This window comes from Triturus cristatus, chromosome 11 (genome assembly GCF_964204655.1).
Source record: "Triturus cristatus chromosome 11, aTriCri1.1, whole genome shotgun sequence".
Taxonomy (NCBI): Eukaryota; Metazoa; Chordata; class Amphibia; order Caudata; family Salamandridae; genus Triturus; species Triturus cristatus.
The window spans coordinates 853,432,763-853,458,255 of record NC_140594.1 but is presented as its reverse complement, the minus strand read 5'-3'; the positions used below and the strand labels follow the sequence as shown (position 1 = coordinate 853,458,255).

The window sequence follows — 25,493 nt, the reverse complement described above, 5'->3', positions numbered from 1 at the left end:
TTAATGTACTCCAGTATTAAACTTGGTACTAATGTTTGCTCAGACATCATTAACTTATGGTAAAAAGACAAAATTGTGAAATAACACTGTCACAGAATGTGCCACATGATGTGGCTTTTCTTGCCACATAATTTAGCCAACCTTGCCACATAGTTGGTCCTCCATTGCTGCTTAATTCCAAAGTACTAGTAATTGCCTGTTAAAATTTCAAAGAAAATATAATCAATTTTCAGAAACCAAACAAGGATTTCAGATAAAGTCAAACTTCGACAGTTAAATGATTCTTCCGTTCTCAGGAAGAGCAGAGCTCAGCCTCCCCGACATTTGGAAGCACATGCTGTCTGTCGGTAGCAGCAGGCAGCAGTCCCAGATGCCGAGCTTTAAATACGCCGTCTCGCCGGCCAAGGGAAGACTGCTTTAACTGACAGCTGCAAATGTCTCTTGAGAGAGTCAGATCTGGTGTCAGGAGCCTTCCCCAGTAGCTCCCCTTGTGAGGGACAGAGGTGACCCTACCAGGACTTCAGAGCAGCCGGTAAGGAGACGCCCAGTAACTATTTTACAAAACACCCAAACTTTTGATCAGTTACAAAATCAACAATATTTAACTGTTATTCAATAATTCTTTTATGATTAAGATTCAATAGAGACAGACGCTGTGATTTCTATAGCTGTGCCACGGGTCCAATAAGGAATCAGTCGTTATTCAGTGCATTCTGTGACCTTTGCCTTTTCGTTTATTTGGTGTCATTTGCAATTACGTTTGTCGTGGTGTCAAGTTTTGCAGTGTCCTGTGCACAAACAATTTTGACAATTAACAACGTGCTTTTATATAGCGCTTCGTACGGCACTTCTGCTGCGTCTAAAAGCTGTGGCTAACAGATGTAACTTTTATCCAGTATATTGCCACTAAATCAGTTTCACAAAGATGAAGGCTGATATTGACTGAGTTGACATTGCCAGGGTTTACACTTTTGATAATTGGATCACTGCAGTTATCAGCTACGAGCGTTTAACTGATTGAGCCATCTTATGACAGAGGACAAGGAAATTTAGCTATAAGCATATAATATAAGGATGTAGGTTATTCTAAGTTACGTTAGCCAGCAAAGTGCTGTGTATACCACTCAAGTGGCTTCTATGCACAAGAACTGTAATGAAGCGTTTCACAGCCGCACAGGACACCCCACCCCTTCCACCGCCCATTACTGAGGGAAAGTTCGGTTTTTAATGACTGCAAAATGATCTGGAATGTCCCTATCACTATTGTGTCCAATATGGCATGATACTATTAAAAGACCCAGTATGCAGTGTAATAACAGACTTTTTCACAGATTGGTAGGTGGAGGAGAAACATGCCTGACTGTTAGAGACAGACCTCGTGTGGCAAGGCTGTCCCTTCAGGGATCAGTGACATACATCTAATACTAAGGCACCGAGATGCCTTTTAGAGTTCTAGTGACAATAAATTACAAGGCAGAAATATGACTGCTCTCAATAGTTTCCAATATTGGCGTTAAGCACTTTACCTCGTGTTTTTATGTCATGGTTTAATTTGGTGCGATTGGCATGACATTAATATCCTTGTCTGGCATGAAAAATCTGTTGAAAACATAGTACTTGTTGTCTTTTGTGAAACGAATAGTAAAATGTTAATTTATGTTACTAGGGAGGTTTTAAAAAAAATGTGCTTTCTCCTAAAATCCTTTGTCTACAGAGCGGGAGCTTTGGCAGCTACTCTTGGCAATGTTTGGCAGCGGAACACTGGTTGCTTTGAATGCTTGGGGTTTGTTGCTTTTGATGGGTATAATGCTGACTGACCAAAAGGGATCGCTTCAAATGCATTTTCTTTCAATGGTCTAATTGACAGGGAAGTGAAACTGTTCTTTCTGAGCTTGCCCGGGTGAAAATCCACATTTCGTATGATTCTCGTGAACTGTGGGAAATAAATTAAATTATGGGGGCAACATCAGCCTCCTTTATTAGGAATTGTGAAATCACTGTGGGGCATATTTACAAGAAACTGTCGGAGCGCAGCATTAGGCCAAAATTGCTAAAGCCTTGCTTGGCAGTTTCAAAACGCAGGGATGTGTTGTGCTCACAAGAATGCGGTGCACCCCTGCGTTTCTCCTAGCGCTGGCACTAAATTTAGCTGCTTAGCCTCAACGCTGGGCACCCTTGCACAATGGTGCAAGGGAGACTGTGTTGCAGGTATGATTGCTTATGTGCAGGAAGGTGTCCCTTCCTGCACATGAACAATCACTAATGGCGATTTGTAACTTCTATGTGTGGTGCAGAATGCAACACAAATAGAAGTACAAACCATCATTTTTTAATCATTGTTTATGTACAGGAAGGGACACCTTCCTCCACATAAACAATCACTAATAGTGTCCTGCTCTTTTTATGTGTGCTGCAGAATGCAGCATACATAGAAATAGCAAAAACGAGGAGAAATTAACCATTTTTCGTCGTTGCGCCTGTTTAAGACCAGGTTTTCCCTATTCTTCTTTTTGGCGCCTTGTCTGACGGTCTACTCACTGTCGCGTCCTCTCCAGATCTGGAGCACGCAAATGACCATGCGACACATAGAGCTCTGTAACATACGTCTTTATTCTTCTGTGTGCAACCATTAACGGACGAACTACGTCATGCACTTTATTGACCACACCCATACACACCCAGATACCTCCCAACTTATTATGTAACTTTGTAAGGGGTTCTCCTAGGACCATAAGGGTCCTACTGCACATGATCATATGATACAACATCTCCCTCTTGGTTAAATAAAAAGTAGGAACAACATATGTACATTGGAAATCCTCAATGAATCATGAAGGTGCTCGCACCAATCTTCCAGTTTGAGTCATGCGAGGTTAAGGAGTTGCACTGCCATCTGACATTGTAGATGTAGACTTAGATGCTTGATTTGGGCACTCAGGTGGACTTGTCTCACTCGTGATGTCTTAAGCCAACGAACATCAAGGCAGATGCTTGAAATGTGACAACTTTCTAGGACATTGAGCGGTCAGCTTGTGTCCTTTATTTGTCATGGCTTTCAATGGATCAGCATCAAACAGAGCTCAGTCTTGCATTTCCATCTATGTTTGACTAGGACCAAGTCTCCTTCTTCAAAAACCATAGTACTTCAAATTGTTTTTGCGATAAGTGTCCGTGACACAAATCTCATCAGTGTAGTTTACTCGGCCTGTGGTCCACTGTGGTAGCTTTGTTCCAATGGCTCTACCATATAGCAAGGTGGCAGGGCTTTCACCTATTGTATAATGGGGAGTTGACTGATAGGCACGAAGGGCTGGACATAAGGCTGACTTGAGATCTATTTCTTTTAGTGCAGCCTGCTGAACCACTTTCTTCAGGGTGTCCATAAATCGTTCAACAACGCCATTTGCCTGTGGCCAGAGAGGTGTGCTTTTCTGATGCTCGACTTTCAAGCGACTAAGAAAGTCCTTACATTTTCTGCTATTGAAGGGTGGACCATTATCAGATTTGAGAATGGAGGGAACACTCCATGCTGCGAAAATATCATCCAACCTCTCAATGACTTTGTCATGGGTGGTCGATGATAAATCTTCCACTAAGGGGAAACGTGAGTTGAGTACTCATTAATAACTACCAAGAGATGATAGCCATTATTTAAGGGTCCAATGAAATAAACTGCAATTTTCTCCCATGCTTGTTTAGGAAGGCCAGACATATTTAGCGGATGCTGTGTTGTCTTGGGAGATAAGCAGTTACACAGGTGACATGCTTTCAGTTCCTTCTTGACTCATTCATCAAGGTGAGGAAACCGCACTTGATCTCTGATGGTTCTCTTGGTGACTACAATGCCACAATGTTCTTTGTGTGCCAGTTCAATGACTTGTTGCCTCAAGCTCTCAGGTCTGACAATTCCTGAACCTCTTAGTACAATACCTTCTAGAGTGAGGGAAAGTTCTTCCTGCACATTTCAAATTCTTTTGATATTGAACGTCATCTGTGAGGGGAATCAGCCATTACAACGTGGCCATTAGCACGTGATCCATTTACAACGCAGCTCTTATAACGTGACTACCATTACTATGCATAGCTTTTACCACACATGATTTTATAATGAGTATCCTTTACCATGCATGCCTTTACAACGATTTTTGTTTCTTTGTAAAGGTATGAACGGTAAAGGCATATGCATGGTAAAGGTAATCAGAGCCACCATTCATTGTCTGCAAGTCAGCGCTCCAGACTCTGGGATATAAAAAAATAGACTTGCGCGTCAGAACAGCCTTCAGAGCGAATGAGCGGGGGTGGGAGGTGTTTGAGGTAAAATTTGTTCCAGTGATGGGATCAGGGCGCAGCTTGGTGAGCGAGTGCCAGTTTCCAATGTTAGCCAATGGGCTCTTTTTGGATGCTATAGTAAAAAAGATTTGGGGTTGTTCCTGTTTTGGTCTGGGTGGAGGAAAAGGTGGAATTTGGTTGTGTTTTCAAAACACACTTTTCCTGCCATAGGCTAACATTGGACCGAATGTGGTCATGGTGAATGAGCGCCACACAAGGGCGTTATAAAGGCTCCCAGGATTGGGATCAGCGATAGGTTTGTGGAGGCCGGCAAAGAGTGGGATTGGGTATGGGATGCAAAAGGTTTGAGTTTTCTGGATCAGGGCTGGGGTGGAGTAATTTTCAGGGCTGGGGGCCAGTTTTAGGGCTCAGGGATTGGGATCGGCAGAAGGTTTGTGGAGACGGCCAGGAGTGGGATTGGGTTTGGAGAGTGAAAGGTGTGAGTTTTCTGGATCAGGGCTAGGGCTGAGGTTGTTTTCAGGGCTGGGACGGGATTGTTTTCAGGGCTGGGGGAGAGGGAAGGAGTGGTGTATATGGCTCAGGGGTAGGGAAGAGACTTTGGATCTGGAGGCTGCGGAGGGGTTACAGTGGGTGCGGGTGTTAGGGTTCATGGCTGGGTTCCGAGTGTTTTTAGGGTTTGGGCTTAGATGGGACTGTTACGGGTGTCGCCAGTTACTACGTGGGTACCATTACCATGCATAACCTTTACCACGCATATGCCTTTGCCATTCATGCCTTTACAATTACATTCATTGTAAAGGCATGTGTGGTAAAGGCATATTCTTTGTAACATCCTGCGTGGTAATGTTAACGTGTGGCAACAGTACCCTCTTTGTAACAGCCGCGTTGTAAAGGCATGCGTGGTAATGGCATGCATGTTTCCATAACACTACAATTTGTGAGAGATAAAGTATGTTTTCTCCATGATTGCATTGCAATGATATCCTTGAGTGTAAGCATGTCTCTGTCTGTGTTGGTGGCAGCAATGATTGGCTCAATGGATAAAGCTGCAGGGGTGCACGATGTTACAATGAAATTGATATACTCTTCAGCCGCTTCAAACTTTGTACAGTGACGCTGTAATGGCATCCGTGAGATGTAATCTTCAGGTTTTTGATAACTCCCCAGCTTATGCACAATATAGCAATCATACTCTTGCAGTCTCAACCCCCACCTCTCAATGGGATGTATGTGATTACATCGCATACCAATATCACCCGTGCCATTACAACGCAGGCATTACTACGCGATGTCAATGACAACGACATGCCATTACATCGCAAAATTTTACCACCACTATGCTTTTACCATGCATGCCATTACAACAAAAAGGCATGCGTGGTAAAGCTATACTCGTGGTTAAAGTTTGCAAGGTAAGTGACTCTACCCTACCCTGCACAACCCTCCCCCGGTCCTCTCCCTACAGTAACACTACACTACCCTGCACAACTCCCCCGACACTACCCTAAAACACTACACTACACAAACACTACAACACTACCCTAAACCCTAAAACACTACACTACACAAACACTACAACACTACCCTAGACCCTAAAACACTACACTACACAAACACTACAACACTACCCTAAACCCTAAAACACTACACTACAACACTACCCTAAACCACTACACAAACACTACACCACTACCCTAAACCCTAAAACACTACACTACACAAACACTACTATACTACCCTAAACCCTAAAACACTACCCCCAGCACGACCCTGCCCCTACCCCAGTCCGGACCCTACACTGAAACACTATCCTGCACGACCCCCCCGACACTACCCTAAAGCACTACACAAACACTACAACACTACCCTAAACCCTAAAACACTACACAAACACTACAACACTACCCTAAACCCTAAAACACTACACTACACAAGCACTACAACACTAGCCCCAGCACGACCCTGCCCTTACCCCCAGTTCGGACCCTACACTGAAACACTACACTGCACGACTCCCCCGACACTACCCTAAACCCTAAAACACTACACTACACAAACATTACAACACTACAATAAAAAGTAACCCCCAACCCAAGTGCAATCCCCCTTACCTCACTCTCCTCGTGGTTCCTCTCTCCTGCTTCCAGCGTCGTCTGAGCGGCGGTGCATGTTGTTGTGAGGAAACAGCCTCAGTTTCCTCACAATGACGTGGATAGCCATTACATTGCATGCGTTGTAAAAGCGCATGCGATGTAATGGTATGCATAGTAAAGGCTACGCGTTGTTACATCGCATGCATTGTAACGCATGCGATGTAACGGTATTGCACGGTAAAATCCGCGTTGGTATTGCGGTTTCCCCTCTCAATGCAAGGGGGCATCGTGGCTTTTGGATTTCCGAAAATGGTGACCAACGCCTGGGGGTGACAAGGGTGAAATGCTTTCCGTTCAGAAACACATTAAAATATTCACAAGCCTACACTACATCCAGGCTCTCTTTTTCTAGCTGAGAGTCGACATGTTCAGTCTGCTAGCAGAGGCGACAATGTGTCTCTGAGCATTTGGATGTCCATTGTTTTGAGCAAGGATCAGGCCCAACCACACCGGGCTTGCATCAAGTATGATCTCAGTATGTAACTTTGGATTAAAATAGGACATTTTGTTTGTATTTTAAATTGCATGTTTGATTTTCTTGAAATGTTGGTCAAATTCAAAGGGCAACTGGAAGGAAATATTCTTCTTCCTCAACTCTCTTAATGGTGCACTCACCGTGCCAAAGTTACAAATGCATCTGGAGCAATAGCTGACCATGTCTAAGAAGGATTGCAGCATGGTTACATCTTGTGGGGGACAAGTGGACAACAATGCTTGTACTTTTTCAGGGTCAGGAGTCATTCCCCCTTCAGAGAAAATATACCCAAAGAATTTGAATTCGGTTTTGTGAAACTCACACTTTTCTGCATGTAAAGTGAAACATGCATCAGTGAGCAGACGGCATACATGTGTAAGAGCTTTTTCATGCTCCATTCATGTGGCCCCAAACACTAATATATCGTCACTGTAGTTAAAAGCATGTGCACACAACAAGATGATGGATGGAGTGCTGAAACTTTTCAACCACTCACTCCCAGTCAAGAGATCTGGGTTTAATCCATCGTTCTTTTGCTCACTAGACCACCCCAGATTTGACCCAGTCATATGCAAATCAGTTTTGACCTTGCATGCGCTCTCTGTCAAAAATCACTGGTGAGAGTCTAGCTCTTCTGCATTTTGTCCATGCCCTGGGACCATTTCTTCCATTCAGTGCTCACAGTAAGAGTCTGAGAGGCCATGAACAGTGTCTCATCCACCCACGAATGAGCAGGAACCTCTGGGCCTAATGACCCAGAGGGGACTCAGGAATATGAGGGGGGGCAGGGGCAAAGGGAGGATCATAAACCCGAGGATGAGTGTCAGGAGACCAATGGGTGAGCTGCAGTGTAATGGAGTTTTCAGTCCTGACCCATTTTACTGACTCTACAAGCTCTAAGAGGATCTATTTAACATAAAGTTCTACTAAAATTAGCCCCCTGATACTAACCGATCAATGCTTCAAGACAAGTTGAGATCCACAAATGTGGGCCACTTTTTTTTGGGGTGCCCGGGCTAATGTTTGGCCCTAATCCGACTCTGCTTTCCAGCTAGCCACTCTCAACGGATACATCAGTATTCTTTGCAGTTCTTTAATTGCTCAGTCTGCTTTGCTGTCCATAAGGCAGAAATAGCATGAACATTGTTCTAGTGCAATAGCTCCCTACAGGACGTCAGACAGACACGTCCAATACACAACAGTCCTGCACAAATTGGGATGGTTGGCCACCCTACAATTCTCAAGTGATTAGTGGCATTGTCCACGCTGGGTCCTATTGCTCTTTTTTCCATTGGATCTTAAGCATTTTTGTATCATCCTACCTACATGATATTTCTTCAAAGAGCAGGGCAACATACTTTACAATACACCATGAAGCAGGGCATCAAGAGTTGTATTCAAAATTCAAATAAATTAGAGAAGATGCTTATAATACAGTAGACATGTCCTCAGATAACCATTATTTCATACAGCATTTAGGGTTGAACAGTTTTGGCAGCAGACTACTTACAGACTATGGGGCTTACTTACAAGCCCCTTACGCAGTCAGTGCGCCACTTTTAATATGGGAAAAAGTGAAGAACAGGCGACACAAGGGGCTTGTAAATAAGCCCCCATGCCTCTATGGTCATTTTAATACACAGGCATATCCCATGTGGAGTTCAAATATAGTATTATGTGGTTTGCATACTTTCCTGTTTTCTTTATGCTTACACCGACCATGTAGCTTTCTTTTGCAGGAGAGTTGATTTGAGAAAAAATGTTTCATGGCAACAGTGAAACTGGACATGTCCTGTAGGAGCTGCGCCAGCAGCATTCACAGTGTGACTTTCAGAAACCAAAGAGTGGTCAAATCATTTAGCAGAAGTGCTACACAAAATGATACACAATAATGGATAGGCATGGCACAGTGCCTGATTGAGCCGGTGGTTGCAGGTAGGGCCCACTGGCACTCATTTTTGATGGCAAGCACTTTTTGTTCCTCAATGGACATTGACCCTGAGCAAAAGAGAGAAAAAACCCACAAAAGAATGAAAAAAGGAGGAAGAGAAAACTGGAAAAATCGTGACAAAGAAAGAAACAGATGAAAAGAGTGAGATAAAGGGCTGGGAATGCCTGGTAGTGGATGAAAGAGGGATGAGGTGGAATCAAGACTTTGCGAACTTGGTATTGGACACCCCTGACATTAGATAGCGCGGGAAGTGGGCTTCTGAGCAAAACTTTGTGCCCTGGCCCTTATACTTTACAAACTAGGCACTGGTGTGGGAAGGGGAACAACAGGCTTTATAGAAAGGAATCTGCTCTGAACGGGTCGCAAAGCATGAGATTAGGACACATAATTGTGTACGGAAATGCACTTGGCAGCGATGTAGGAGAAAGCGCTCCCACCGGTTCTGTGTCTGCGGATGAGGGAGACTTCTGCCATGGCGAGGTCGGCAGAGCGGAGGTTCCTCTTGGGTACGTGGAAGGATATTCTCTCGTTGAGTTATTTGGGTCCGTTGTTGTGTAGGGATTTGTGGGCGTGGGTGAGGAGTTTGAAGGTGGCCCTCTTCTCGACGGGGAGCTAGTGGAGGTCTCGTAGGTGTTGGGTCATGTGCTCCTGGCGCGGTGTCCCAAGGACGAGACTGGCTGCGGTGTTCTGGATGGTCTGGAGTCTATGCAGGAGGGTTTTGTTGATTCCGCCGTAGTCTAGTCTGTTGGTGATGAGTGCGTGGGTGACGGTCCTTCTGCAGTTGGAGGGGATCCACTTGAAGGTCTTATGGAGGATGCAAAGGCACTTGAAACTGGTGGAGGCGACGGCGTTGATCTGGCGGTTCATGGAGAGGGAGGAGTCAAGGATGATACCGAGGTTCCGAGCGTGGTCTGTAGGGGTGGGTGGGCACCCAAGGGCGGCGGGCCACCAGGTGTTGTCCCAGGCGGAGGTGCAGGGACTGAGGATGAGGACCTTCTCTGAGTTTAGCTTCAGGCAGCTGTCCTTCATCCAGGCTGCCACGTTCTTCATGCCTTCCTGGAAACAGAGTCTGGTGTCTTCGGGATTCTTCATGAGCGAGAGGATGAGCTGGGTGTCGTCGGCGTAGAATACGATGCTGAGCCCATGCTGTCTCAAAATGGCGGCGAGGGGGGCCAGGTAGATGTTGAAGAGCGTGGGGCTGAGTGAAGATCCCTGGGGTACGCCACAGTTGATTTCCATTGGTTCGGAGATGAAGGGAGGGAGCCGGATCCTCTGGGTTCTGCCGGAGAGGAAGGATTGTATCCAGCCGAGGGCGGCTCCTTGGATTCCTGCGTCGTGTAGTCTGGATGTTAGAGTGCGATGTGAAATGTTGTCGAAGGCTGCGGAGAGGTCTAGAAGGATGAGGGCCGCAGTGTGCCCCTGGTCGAGTAGCATGTGGATGTCGTCGGTGTCGGCGAGGAGAGCGGTCTTGGTGCTGTGGTTGCTGCGGAATTCCGACTGGGAGGCGTCCAGGATGAGGTTTTTTTCTATGAAGGTAGTCAGCGGGGTGTTTACGAGTCTCTCAGTGACTTTGGCAGCGAAAGGGAGGAGAGAGATGGGCCGGTAGATTTCAGGTCCGTAGGGTCAAGTGCTTTAAATGGACAAAAAAATTTAATGAGAGAGAATTAGTAGCTCCCATCAAACATGTCGGTCAATTTTTACATTGGCCATCCCAAAGTATTCATTTAACTTGGAGGTTTTGTCATTTAAATTGTTATTTAGCATTTCTACAAAATACAACAAAAAAAACACTTACCTCCTCACCACTTCCTCCGTCGTCCCTCGTCGTCTCTCTGGGCCAAAACAAGGAAGCACATAGGCTCCCTACCCTAAGCCAATCACAACGCTGCAATGCAACGTTGTGATTGGTCTGAGCAACGTGGTTCAGTGCTCAGACAGGGAATGGGCACCTGGGTATGTTCCTCACCAGGCTGTGCATTACAGCCGGGTGGGGAACATGCAAATTGCTCAAGACTGTTTGGCCGGCCCAAGATGGCCAACCAAGCAGTCATGGTCACTTGGAGTGTGCAAACCTCTCCTACCCCCTGTGCCACCAGCCCTGCCCAGCCCTACCCAGCCCCGAACCTAAAAAAAAAAATGATATTAACTATATTATTATCATTTTACTTTTCCTGCTCTGAGAGCAGTGGGGTGACGCTCCTGCGCTTTAGCAGAGGAGGCCGCCCCTGTGCCACCAGCCCCGCCCAGCCCCGAACCTAAAAAAAATAAATGGTAATAACTATATTATTATCTTTTTATTTTCCCTGCTCTGAGAGCAGTGGGGCGACGCTCCTGCGCTTTAGCAGAGGAGGCCGCCCCTGTGTGCCTGACCCACCAGAGCTGCAACGCAACAAGGCGAAGTCCCTTTGTGACGCGAGGGACAAAGCAATGTGGCGGGTACCATTGTTTGCTATTGTTGTCCCAGGGTCTCAGATACCACTTCATTAAAATTCAATAACCTTGTTATTACCCTTTACTTTATTACTTAGTTTTGTTGCGATGCCTCTGGATTGTGGTGCTACATAAACTGTCAAATAAATATCCTGTTGCCTTCTGTTTTCCTTTATTATTTGCCCACTGTATTAATTATTTAGTCAAACATAGTATTCTATTTCGCATGTATAAGGTTGTTCCCTTAGTTACAAAGCCAAAGTGAAAGTTTCTTTGATGTGCTTCTTACATCTCACCCATTTCAGAGCACACACACCTCCTTTTTAATCTGAATTAAAGCACTAGTGTCTTAATGGCCAGTAAATTGCGTCTCTGTTGGGTGTATGTTCAAAGTTATGTCTTAATGTTTACTGTGGTTCTTCATTTAATATTAATGGTTGCTTACCAGCATCACAATAATTACGTCCCACAAGGGGTGGGCATTACCCCACATGTCTTCCACCCTCATGCTTCACTGTACAATAACTAAATATGAGCCATCAATGTAGCATCGGCAATATAAGTCATTTATTCACATAATGTCATGTAATTCTCAGGATTCAGCATGAAGGTCTTGGTGAGCCTCGTGGTGTGTCTGGTCCTCACTTTGAAGCTATGCCAAGCGCAGAGGGATTCCGAAACATCAGAGCCCCAAGGTCCAAGAGCTTCGTGTGCCAACTGGATGGGCGGACTGCCCGGCTACCCTGGCCACAATGGTGTCCCGGGAAGAGATGGCAGAGACGGGAAGGATGGTGACAAGGGGGAGATAGGAGCTCAAGGTACATGCTTTCCTTGTGTATTTATTTAATGGCGTTGTAAACTGCGCACTATGAGCCGGCTTTGGGAAAGTCCACACAGATAATAATGCACAGAGGGACCTCGAGTACTGGGGTGATATGTTGGACAGGTTGGGTGGACATGATGCATTACCTGGAGATGGTTCCACATCGGAGGGAGATGATACGCCCCCGATGCAATAGATGTTATTGAGGCTGGACTACCTGGGCTGCTGCACCCCTCACACCCATATTTGCCTACCTCTCCTGGAGTTGGTGGGTCCCTCTAAGAACCACAAATAGTTCCGCTACTTGTGACATTCCCAAATTTGGTGACTGTTTGTGTGTGAATGTTCTCTGTTGGTTCCATCCATTACTTCTCCGCCACCACTTGGGAATTCTGTCCTCACTCCCGTCACTCTGGCAACGTGAGAATACTTAATAATGCAATGCTGCACTGATTTGTTTTGTATTGTTTTGGAAATCTGAATAAATACATTAAAAAAAAAAACTCTACAAAAAAGTACTCACTATGAACCAGGGCCTAATTTGTGTGGGGACCCCAGGTGGTGAGCCCCAGCACCCATTTTGGGGAGCTGGATTTATTTTGCATGATCAGACTTTGACCCAAAGCAATTGAAAGTAAGGAAAAACGGAGGGAAAAGAAAACAGGGAATAAGGAGAGAGAGAAAACAGGGACAATGGGAGAAAGCAGAGATGAAAAAGAATGCAGAAGAATGAGATAAAGAAGCAGGACGAGTAGGGTGGTAGGAAAAAGGGTCATGAGGTCAATCAAGACTGGATAGATTCTTCCAAACAACTCCGTCCTCTTGGAAGCAACACCACTGTGCCTTCAACCTCTCCCAATTCCCTACAATCAGCAAAATAATCTAGTTGTAAACCAGGATAATCATTTTTGGCAAGAGGAAATGAAGACTTTCATGGTCTTCGGCATCGTGGTCTCCAGAAAAATCGTGACTATTGGTGCATGCTTCACTCAACGCCAAAGTAAAATGTACCACTGGGAAATCTTTTTGTAAAGTTTAGTAAAACCAGGATAATAGTTTTTGGCAAGAGGAAATGTAGACTTTCATAGTCTTCGGCATCGGGGTCTACGGTAGTAACATCGTGAATGTCTATGGACTATTGGTGCATGCTTCACTCAACGCCAAAGTAAAATGTACCACTGGGAAATCTTTTTGTAAAGTTTAGTAAAACCAGGATAATAGTTTTTGGCAAGAGGAAATGTAGACTTTCATAGTCTTCGGCATCGGGGTCTACGGTAGTAACATCGTGAATGTCTATGGACTATTGGTGCATGCTTCTCTGAACGCCAAAGTAAAGTGTACCACTGGGAAAGCTTTTTGTAAAGCTTAGTAAAACCAGGATAATAGTTTTTGGCAAGAGGAAATGTAGACTTTCATAGTCTTCTGCATCGGGGTCTACGGTAGTAACATCGTGAATATATAGGGACTATTAGTGCATGCTTCTCTGAACGCCAAAGTAAAGTGTACCACTGGGAAAGCTTTTTGTAAAGCTTAGTAAAACCAGGATAATAGTTTTTGGCAAGAGGAAATGTAGACTTTCATAGTCTTCTGCATCGGGGTCTACGGTAGTAACATCGTGAATATATAGGGACTATTGGTGCATGCTTCTCTGAACGCCAAAGTAAAGTGTACCACTGGGAAAGCTTTTTGTAAACCTTAGTATAACCAGGATAATAGTTTTTGGCAAGATGAAATGTAGAATTTCATGGTCTTCTGCATCGGGGTCTACGGTAGTAACATCGTGAATATATAGGGACTATTGGTGCATGCTTCTCTGAACGCCAAAGTAAAGTGTACCACTGGGAAAGCTTTTTGTAAACCTTAGTATAACCAGGATAATAGTTTTTGGCAAGAGGAAATGTAGAATTTCATAGTCTTCTGCATCGGGGTCTACGGTAGTAACATCGTGAATATATAGGGACTATTAGTGCATGCTTCTCTGAACGCCAAAGTAAAGTGTACCACTGGGAAAGCTTTTTGTAAAGCTTAGTAAAACCAGGATAATAGTTTTTGGCAAGAGGAAATGTAGACTTTCATAGTCTTCTGCATCGGGGTCTACGGTAGTAACATCGTGAATATATAGGGACTATTAGTGCATGCTTCTCTGAACGCCAAAGTAAAGTGTACCACTGGGAAAGCTTTTTGTAAACCTTAGTATAACCAGGATAATAGTTTTTGGCAAGAGGAAATGTAGAATTTCATAGTCTTCTGCATCGGGGTCTACGGTAGTAACATCGTGAATATATAGGGACTATTAGTGCATGCTTCTCTGAACGCCAAAGTAAAGTGTACCACTGGGAAAGCTTTTTGTAAACCTTAGTATAACCAGGATAATAGTTTTTGGCAAGATGAAATGTAGAATTTCATGGTCTTCGTCACTGGGGTCTCCAGAAACATCATTAATATCTAGGGACTATTGGTGTATTCTTCTCTCAACGTCAAAGTAAAGTGTACCACTGGGAAAGCTGAAGGAAAATTTACCAATTCCCTTTGCATCACCCTCACTTCATGTGACAGCAACATTCATTCTGCCATCATTGCTGCGGGGGTCTCAGAGTATGACAGAAACATTAAACATGTATTGGTATGGTTCGCAGTGTAGGCTTTTGCAAACCAATCCGACTGTATAATTCTATTAAGCAATGACAGCTTAGTTTAGAATTTGATGTAATATGGCTAATCTGGTGGGGGTATTTTTAAATATGTCTTGATATTACATAAGTGAACACCTGACCTTCTGGATGAACTAATTTTGCATGAGGTGTTGATTGTCCTGTCCATCAGATCTGAAATTCTTCAAGCTATCATTGAGCGGTGGGGGTTGGGGGGGTTGTTGTTTGTTTAAAAGAATATAAGAACAAGTCAACTATACGAGGTTCACTATTCAAGCAAATGGTTATTGGGATTCAAATCTCAGTCCCATATGTGATAGATTTCCTACTGCTCCATATATAGGTTCTTCCTACGTAGAATTGTAACCACCGAGGTATTTAACCGAACCTTTAATGATAATGTAAGAGCCCCTTTTTTGTGATTTAGGTTATTGTAATTCGCAGCTGAACCTCTTGGTCCCATAAATGTATAATCCTACACAGTGTGTGAAAATTGAACAGAAATCTGTTCAATTTACACAGGATCTACATTGAGAGGGCACTCTTGAATTCTCAACATACGCGTTCTTCCCGATATTAAGATGATATGATGTCTGTTTCAGGAGGGAAACAGTTGCTCTATGGTTTGATGCATCATCAAAATAGATTTGTGTAGCAGTCAATAAATTGTCAAGGATATGCATAAAATGTTAACTAAATCAGTTAAATTAGCAAGCCTGATATGTAATTGTTAAGTAATATAGAATTTTATTTTAATATTGTTTAAGGTAAATTGACAAATATCGATTGGTAAATGTTATCATGTAAACAATAATTGAAAAATAAATGCTTTTAACCCCTTCAGCGTGGCGCGGATTACCGCGCTGTGCTGAAGGTTCTATTGCGCGGGCGGGGCCATGACGGAGCGGTTCCGTCATACGCTCAGCGCAACCGATGCGCATGACGGAACCGCTCCGTCATGCGCATCGAAGGGGTTAAAGGATGGTGGTACGGTGATTAGCCGTTCTTTTAGATGCTATATTTTAAGTCCAGCACACCGTATTCTATTGGATAGCTTCCATGTACTTTACAATAAATAAACTGTTGCTGGTTAAAAAAAAATCACTATTCGTCAAGCATGAACAAACTCTCTGCTGGGCTATGTAACACTTGTATCAGCTACCTATGTTGTCTTAGGGAGATAGAAGATGAGTCCTCCGGTGGTCTTCATAACACTTCCAGCTGCAACCTATGGCATCTTAAGGAGATAGAAGGTGAGCCCTCAAGCGGGCTATGTAACACATGTAGCAGCAATCTACATCTTAGGGAGCCAAACGTTGAGCCCTTTGAGTGTAAAATGATCCATAGAGCCGTGGTGGCCGGCATGGATCGGAGGTGGCGGGGCGGGTAGGTGAAAAAAACCTTACCTCCTCGCCGCTTCTCTCTTCCATTGTCCCTCCTCTGACCCAAACACGAAGCACACCCAGGCTCCCCTCAGCGAATCACAATGCTGCAATGATGTGTTGCCATTGGTCTGAGTGCAGTGGTTTGGCAGTGGGATCCTTGGCATGTTCTCCACCCAGGCTGCAACACAGCCTGGGTGGAGAACATGCAAAGTGTGCATGAATGTTTGGCCGGCCTGACAAAGCCGGCTAAACATTAATGCGCACTTACAGAGTGTGCTCACCACTCCCCCTGCTCCTTTGTCATCAGAGCAGCCCTGCCCGCCGTGCAAAGCTGCAGCAGCAGGACAAAATAAAATGATAATAACATCAAGTTATTATCATTTTATTTTTCCTTTATTTCACTGCTGCAAAGCAGTGGGGCGACGCTCCGCCGCCTTAGTGGAGGAGCCACCACTGAATAGAGTGAGGGATTTTAAGGGGTATTTTACCCATCTCCCACACTTTGCCACCAACAGGACATGAATAACAAAAACATTACTGATGGTCAATAACAGAGTGGCTCACCACCACTGTTTTCTCTCTCTAAAATCAACACTGTTTTCAGCATGATGTTTGTCTTGGGCCATAGTGAATGCTCCTCCTGGTCAGAGCCTGCATCCCATTCCAGAGATCAAGGCCAGACCACTGGAGGGCCCATCCCACAGTTTGAAGACCTCTATTTTAGAAAGATATACGGTGAGGACCCTGTTGGGCTACTTAACACTCACAACATCATCCTATGTCATCTTAGGATGACAGAAGGTGAGCCGCCGGCGGGCGACACAACACTCGCAGCAGCAAGCTCCATCATCTTAGGAAGCTACCAGTTGAGGCTCCGGTGGGCTAAATAACACTCGAAGCAGTAAGCTACGCCGTTGTAGGGAGATAATATGAGAGCCTTTTGATGGGATACGTAACACTTGCAGCAACAACTCTTTTCACCTTAGGGAGATGGACCTTGGGGCCATACTGATCTTCCCCCTGCAATGGATCAGGAACACATTCTGACACTTAGGGGTGCAAATATATCATTGTCGTAACACAATATATTTAGAGCACGGAGACTCTGAAAATTTATTTTGTATCTATAAATTCTATTATTTCTGCTGTTGTTCACTTGCAGCAGTAGCCTGTGCCATCTTTGGGATATAAAAGGGGAGTCTACGGTGGGCTCAGTAACACTCACAGCAGCAACCTATGATGTCATAGAGAGACAAGAGGTGAGCCTTCTAGTGAACTATGCAACACCCACATTAGCAACCTATGTCATCTTAGGGATATAGAAGGAGAGCTCTCTGATGGGCTACGTAACAGTCGCAGCAACAGCCCTTCTCATCTGAGGGAGGTGGAATTTGGGGGCTTAGTGAACTTCCGCCTATAATGGGCCAGGAATACATTCTGGCACTTCGGGGGTGCAGGCGTCACTGTAGTAGACTCATTGTAACACAACATATTTAGAGCTCTGAGACTGAAAATGTGTTGGTCATGGGTACAATTGCTCCAGTGACTATGGTAGCATTTCCATGACGTTTTTTCTTTTTGCAGGCTATACCAATGTCAGAGAAATGGCTAAAACTTCCCAACTCCTTTTTTGAAAAAACGAGTGAATGTTAAAACCCTTAAAATGCCGTATAAAAAGCACAGATTAGCACTTTCTGACCTGACTCTATATTATTTAGCTGCACAGGTCACTTATGAAGCCAAAGAAAGTAATATTGGAAAGTAGTAATCAGGGTATGCCTCAGGTGAACAAAGGTGGGTGGCGGGCGGCACGGATCTGGGGTGGAGTGCCGGGGAGTGTAAAAGAATGTGTAAAAAATAAAAAAGATACCTTCCTCCGCGCCGCTCTGTCTCACGTCGTCACGTCCACCGAACAGGAAGCAGCCAGGCTCCCCTGAGCCAATCACAACGCTGCAATGCAGCGTTGTGATTGGTCTGAGTGCTGTAAAGATGGCTGGCCAAGCAGTCATGTGCATTTGAGTGTGCCCAACACTCCTTACCTGCGAGCAGATCAGCCCCGCCCCCATGCTGCCGCAGCATGAACAAGTAATATGATAATAACATCAAGTTATTATAATTTTTTTCGCTTTCTTCCACTCCTGAAAAGCAGTGAGTGGGGCGACGCTCCTCTGCCTTAGAGGAGGAGCCGCCACTGGTTAAAGCGAGGTTATAATTAGGTATGGTAAAAATATCTTATCTTACTTTTCATGAAAAAAAATCCAGAAATTCACTGAAAAAACAAAGGTTACATTGACTTTAAAGTCAGGTGAAATGTCAGTTTAGGTGCAACATTTTAAACTAAACTTGACACTGAAATCCACCAGTTATACGTAGTTAAAGTAACTATAACTCGCGCCCAGCCAAGTACAGTGTTGTCTTCAATTATGTCATTTCAGATGTTGCGTTGATATTATCAATAATTTGTCAAAATATGCCATGAGTGATGTAATATATGAGGTCATATGCAGTATATTGCAAGGGCGCTAGCGTTCGAAGAATTGTTGAGTTTATAGCACTTAACAAAACTAACCACTTTAAATTTGAATCTGTAGGTGCAACAATATTCCAGTATGCTGCACCGCAATTACTTCAGTCTACACAATGATGACTTCCATTAATTCGACCTAGTAAATTATCATAGCTGACATTTCCTTGATTTGACCATTTCTTTAACCTGATAATTACTGCACCTCACAATTATTGCACATGCCTTTGGTGCCCATATTTTCTAGAACCGGAAATAGAATACTAGTTCTACCCATACAAACTAATAGCTGGGCCAGTCAAAGTGATGCTAAGGTTTAGTACTTGCTGGTTAAAGTAGGGTTCAAGATATTGACATGCATCTTATAAAGTCTAGAGATTGTATTTCACATTGTATGGTTGAAAACATTTGGAGAAGGCACTGGTAAATGTGCCACAGGCCAGTAATGGAAGGACCCATAGGCTGTTTTGGAGATGTCATAAAGTATTTAGGTCCTGGAAGACCTTACTTCCAGCAGACAACAGAAGGCCCTTCCAAGGTTATTGAGGTTTTCATGAAGAAATTGAGGCTATGAATGTGGAGGTGCTTTAATTGCTATGATATGAAACTTTGTATAAGAATCAAGGCCTATGATACAGATATAAGTAACAAATTTACGGCTACCTTATGAGTTCCCCATTATTCTGTGCATTGATACTGGGACCAGAATTAACAATTCCAACCGGATCGCCCAATAAGGTAATAGGAATCACGAGTTCAGTTACTCCCAAAAGGTGATAAGCGATTGGTTCCAGGATTACTGAGTGTTTTTGCGCAGGGTTTGCCAGACTCCATGGAGTTTAACACTCCCATTTACCACCTACTCTGAATAGGTGGTAAATGAGAGTCACACCAGGGTGGAAGGTGGTGGAAAGCAGGATGGGATCCTCAGCTGTAGGGTGGAGCACTACGTGCTCTACCCCATTACTCAAGGTGAGGGATGAATTAGGTCCAGCCTGGGCCTCTACTTAATGTCGGCCCAAAACCCTTGTGGTATTACCAGTGCAGGCCCATACCTGGAACAAATCGTGTCCAGTGTTTTCGCACTGAGTAATCCAAGGAGCAGGACCACATTGCCATTCAGAGTTGGCCAGAGTTCCCCATTGAAATGCGGCACCTGCCAGTTCGCGAAAGTTCCCTTAGTTGGTATGGAGCACAGGCTCACGCTCCTACTTTGAGCTCACAGTATTGTGGTGCAGGTAAAACGGGGGCAATAAATATCAATTCAGGTCAGAATCCTCGCACCAAAATACAGGGATTACAATTTAATATTATGTGGGCATGCTACCAGGGGATAAATTCCATGGGCCTTATTTACAAACCACATTTGGGTGCGCTGCGTCACTTTCAAAGCACAGGGATACATCATATTTACAACAATGTGTCGCATCCCTGTGCTTTCACCTGCACTGGCGCACAATTGGCTGCCATGCGCCAACGCAGGCACCCTTGTGCCATGGTGCAAGGGTGTCAGCATTTTAGGGGAGATTGTTTTTGTGCAGGAAGGGACACCTTCCTACACAAAAACAATGACATAAGGTGTTTTCCTCTTTCTCACATCGGAAAAAACGAGTATTTCTCCTCGTTGCACCTCCTTACGCATCTCATGGGAGGTGTAGGATTCTGATGCATTCCCAGGTTTCCGAAATGTTGTAAATCTGGGAATATGGCCGAATGGATGGGTGTGCCGTTGGAACATCCCCAGCAACACCCATGGCAGGCCCTGTTCACACAAAATGCTGCTGAATAGGGGCCAAATTACAAGGCAATGAAAAGTCACACAGGGTGGCATTACATGGCCTTGTAAATATGGAGCACCACAGTGCGCCGCCGGCGCATCTAAAAAACGGATGCACCACCGGCGCAAGGGGCTTGTATATATTCCCCCATGTGTTTTACCCATTTCTTGAATATAAAGGGCTCCAATGCACATCCATGTACCACATGCTTGGAGTAGGAGGTAAATGGATGCCTTGTTGTGGCCCAAATTAGGCATGGCACGGGCAGCCAGGGTGGGCCAGAAGTAGAGGGGAGAGCTGGGGGAGTGTTTGCTACTCCCTCCATTATATAGGAGGAGTGTGTTTGTGGGCTGGGTGAAGCAACTTTTATAAGTCCTCACAACTCCTGTTTCAAGTTCAGGCATGTGGGCCACAATCAATGGGTCTTGTATTTGCAGTTGAACGCGTGCTTGCTCGTAATGGCATCCCCCGGACTCTGGGACACCGCTCCAGGTGGCTCATAATCAGTGCTTCAATATACATATTAAGATGAAATGTACGTAGGATGCTCAAGATATGGCAACTACTGTCAGACTAGGGGGTTTTATGTGAACTTATGAAGCTTAGTTCTGTGTGTTTTTTAATACTTTTCTGTAAACAGCTATATTTAAATTGTAATAAGCTTGCACTTGAATAAGGTAACACTGTAAAACAAAATGGCTGCTGTAAGAAACACGAAAACAATGCAGATTTTACATAAAATCTATGACAATAATTATGCTCTGAATGACTTAGAAATATGTGAACACCATTAACTATTATTTGAGGGTTGTGTGGGTGACATCATGATATCAGGAGATAGTGAGACAGCTCAGTGAATTCAGCACCAACTGAAGAAATTGATCAGAGGATTGAATCTCAGCAGGGCCATATGAGTCTTTCACTGCTGTGACATGGATATAATGAGTAGAGTTGATGGACAATAGCTACTAATAAATGAGCACCAAGGGACAATTCAGCTTGTGGCATTCACTAATCATTTTATCATGACTTGTGAAAATATGTTAGAAAAACGTTTTCCGAGTAAAAAGTTATTGAAACGTTTACTTCTCCAATTGAGATAATTGGTCAAATTGAATATTATTCATAGAAAACTCTAGAAGCTGTAAGTGAGTTAGTACAGTTCCAACAATTCTTTTCATTGGGGCAGGTAAATGATGACTCTGTCCTTAACTTTGAGGATTTGAGAACATTCCTTTATGATATATTTCTTAACAAATACAATTTTGCATTAAATAAAGTTGTGCATTGAAATATATTTCTCTGTGAAACCGACAGGTGACCAAGGGCAGAAGGGAGACCAGGGTGAGGTCGGCGTGACTGGCGTTGAAGGTGCCCAAGGACTACCAGGAACCCCCGGGCTCAAAGGCGAGCGAGGAGAAAGCTCCCTCACATATCAGTCGGCTTTCAGTGTCGGCTTAGCCTCTAAAGATCCTCCACCCAACATGCCAATCAAATTCACTAAAATCTTCTACAACGAGCAGAAGCACTACGACGAGACCACAGGCAAGTTCCTCTGCGTGATTCCCGGCACCTACTATTTCTCCTACCACCTCACCGTGTACCTGAAAGACGTGAAGGTCAGTCTGTACAAAAGTGGGAAGGCCATCATGTTCACCTACGATCAGTTCCAAATCAGCAACCTGGATCAGGCTTCGGGGTCTGTGTTGCTTCACCTGAAGGCTGGCGAAGAGATCTGGCTGCAAGTGTTTGGCGAGGGAGCGTACAATGGGATTTACGCCGACAATATCAACGACTCCACCTTCACAGGGTTCTTGCTTTACCCAGATATGGGTCCTTATTAATATTTGGTTTTGCATGGAAGGGAGTAGCAAAACTAGACACTGACCATGTTTTTCCATTGCCTGCTGAAACAACATCGCGCTAATATCAGTGTGGCACTAAAGCATTCAATTTAGCTTTGTTTGGCCTCATGGTTTATTCGCAGGCATGCCAATCTGATTAGTTAACGCTTCGAAAAGCATCACAGACTAAGGACTACCAAGGAATACTGGAGTATGGATAGATTTGGGGCTTGCTTCCACCAAGACCTTCCGCATCCTACAATGCATCATCCCTTTGAGTTGTTCTCCGTCTTAAGAGTTGATAGGCTCACAAAAATGTAATGTGGGATTTTGAAAACTTTTATCATCAGAAAATGTGTATGCCTACCGTAGATCCAATATAGTATTTGATCCCTAATAGTACTGGTTGGTACAAAAAACTGCCTATTATTTTTCAGCAATAAAAACATGCATATAGCAGCGATTTTAACAGCTTGCTTTTGTTGGGATGAACTGGATTTCCACTATGTGTGGATGCAATGACATAAACATAACAGCCTGAATAAAATTGGTTGGCCAACACAGTTTGTGTGTTTTTGATTGAGGATTTTCTGACAGTTTATCCATTTCTGGATATATGGTAAACATTACTTTTGAAAATAACATTCAAACCCCATAAAGAAAACTGCCAGAAAGGTGGGAACATGACCCATAGTCAGCTGTATTCTGGCTCACCGTACATGTCTTAGGAGCTATATGTTGGAGTTACGATCCTATGTAATGCATAATCCTATCTTGAATAACCAACCCCCTATGGGGCTCATTGAAACCCCTGTGTAAACCCCGATTCACGAGTAAACCATACTGTGCGCCCACATCAGGATTCTAAGAGGTGTGTTAAGTGCACAGAATTTGCGGCAAGATAAACCTGATGGAATATGCAGGCAAACACTGCATCTTTTGCCTCCTTAGAAACAGTGAACAACATTCACAATGAAAGCCTTTTCCACCATTCTGAAGTCTGGAACTTGAAATGGTGTGGTAATTCTGCACATACTATTTATCACCCAATGTAGAATTGCCAATGTGGGTTCGATATTGAAGCATTAAAACTGTGTGAAATTACATAAATCAACCACAGCACTATCCTTTTGTCAAAATCAATTTCTCAAAATTTGAGGGTTCCACTATGAGTGCCTTCACGGACATTCTTTGTCTTTAGCCACCGGTGCACATAGTAACTCTCTGTGCAATGGATCAAAGATCTCAGAAAACTTTTACTTTTACTATTTTTTGTTGCTGCTAGTAGGCATGCAAAGAGGGACAGGGCTTTAAGTTGACTTTTTCTTTTCGGGGCTCAACCGCTGGCAAAGGTAAAAAAAAAAAAAAAATGAAGGAAAAGTTCCTGTCCATGCCGTGTTATTGACCCTGCTAAATCTTAAGAGCCTGATCTGGAGTTTGGTGGATGGACTGTCGTTCCTCTGTCATGGCAGACCAAACCCGTTCTGGAGGCCAGCGGTTATCCGCCCTCTGTAGTTAGGGTTTGGCCACATGGATCGCCATTTGCCATGATGGAGGGCAGTCCATTGGGTATTCTTCAGTCCTCCATTGTTGGTACCCTCATCTTTCATCATCGGACAACACCCCATTAATATTCGTAAGGCAGACATCCGTCTGCCATATTAAGAGTTGTCCACAATCTGAGTGGAGCAGGTGGACATTCACAACAGGGGACAGCAGTGGCAGATGGATGTCCATTAACACACACTTGATCAAAATCTACTCACTCACAACACCAGCTTCCACTACAAAAGACACGCCTCAAAACACACAAACCATTTACCAGTCACAACCCAAAGAACAAGCAGCAGAGCTATTTTTAATATTTAGCTTAAGATGTCTGGAAGAAGACAACCCAGATTCGCAGAAAATGTGTTTACTGTGATGGTGAATTAGATAATTTGGGTTGAGCCTCAGTAGTTTGAAGCCCTGGTCTGGACAACAACCATGAGCCAGACAAGAGACATGTGGGCCAGAATTGTGGCTAAAGAGAATAGTGTCTCCAATACCAGATGCTCACAAGCGGACATCTAAAAGTGGTGGAGGAGGGTCTGTTCCCTCACTTAAAGGGCACACCAAGATGCCCAGGCAGGCGGTGGTGGGTCTCCCAGGACCCTCAAACTCATGCCGGGGTAGTAGAAGGTTTTGTTGCTGTTCCACACTGAATGCATCATGGGAATTGCACACAGGGTTCCGACTGATAATAAAGTATTTACAAATTTACATTCCCCTCACTCTGCTACTCCTAATCCTCAGTTCAGATCTCTTCACTGATGGCAGCCTATTCACACTAGTATGCTACCTGAGGTCTGTTACAACACAATACATTCCCTATGATATCACATTCTACCATTTGCTCACTCTGGCACACCATTCTCCTAAACACACCTCTTATTGGAAACACAAAAGGCTGTGACATCACACTTGGATGACAATTCACACACACCCTATGTAACAACAACATCTATCAAGTTACTTGCATCTATGGACATTTTACCCACTTTTATCATATTCACGTACCACATAACTTTTTTGAGCTTCTACAATATCAAATAAAAAATTGTAAGTAGTATAACTCAGAACTGATGTATCCATGCTCTGCATTAACATATCACTACATTCTGGGTGTTTTATTGTATTATTTTATTTGGACTGTTGAACTAACACACATGATTTAAATGATACGTGAAAACCAAGGAATGGGAAAGTGGTACCCCAGTGACATTGATCCATTCCATCAACTAAGTAACATGCTACTGTGAGACACATTATCCTCAACCATAACAATGAGTATGTTGGGCCTTGGAAAGTGCAGGGAGTACTCAACTTTATTCTAAAAATACCACACATCCATCGGCTCAGCTACACTGAAGTAGAAATAGAGTGATGTATATAGAAGTCACTCAGGAGCACTGCTAAGAGGCCTTATAACGACTGATTGTAAGTAGAGGGACAACCATTGACAACTGATACCCAGAGATTGTTTGTCAGTCTGTAGAAAAAGGTTGGTAGTATGTGATTAGTATTACAGCACTTGCAATATGAATCTTGCTAATAGACCTAGCTCAACAAAAGAGGGCTATTTGAGTTACAGAGAATAAACCAGCCCTAGATGTCTTTGACTCCCACCTGCAATTACCTAACAGAAAA

The 25,493-nt window shown here is 44.0% G+C and overlaps 1 protein-coding gene across 1 annotated transcript; it reads left to right on the top strand.

Annotated features, from left to right (window-relative positions):
• The first annotated feature begins 395 nt into the window (after window positions 1-395).
• Window positions 396-22,867, top strand: LOC146785533 (adiponectin-like). The gene is made up of 3 exons (XM_085634659.1): window positions 396-532; window positions 11,896-12,117; window positions 21,778-22,867. The coding sequence occupies exons 2-3, from the start codon at window positions 11,904-11,906 to the stop codon at window positions 22,302-22,304; spliced, it is 741 nt and encodes a 246-aa protein (XP_085490785.1). The 5' UTR covers window positions 396-532; window positions 11,896-11,903; the 3' UTR covers window positions 22,305-22,867.
• Window positions 22,868-25,493: the final 2,626 nt, after the last annotated feature.

What these genes read in the sequence shown, in the direction of transcription:
- LOC146785533 (XM_085634659.1), top strand. Translation starts at nt 11,904, where the DNA reads ATGAAGGTCTTGGTGAGCCTCGTGGTGTGTCTGGTCCTCACTTTGAAG. An exon ending in GGGGGAGATAGGAGCTCAAG is followed by an intron (nt 12,118 to 21,777) that starts GTACATGCTTTC and finishes TGAAACCGACAG; the next exon opens with GTGACCAAGGGCAGAAGGGA.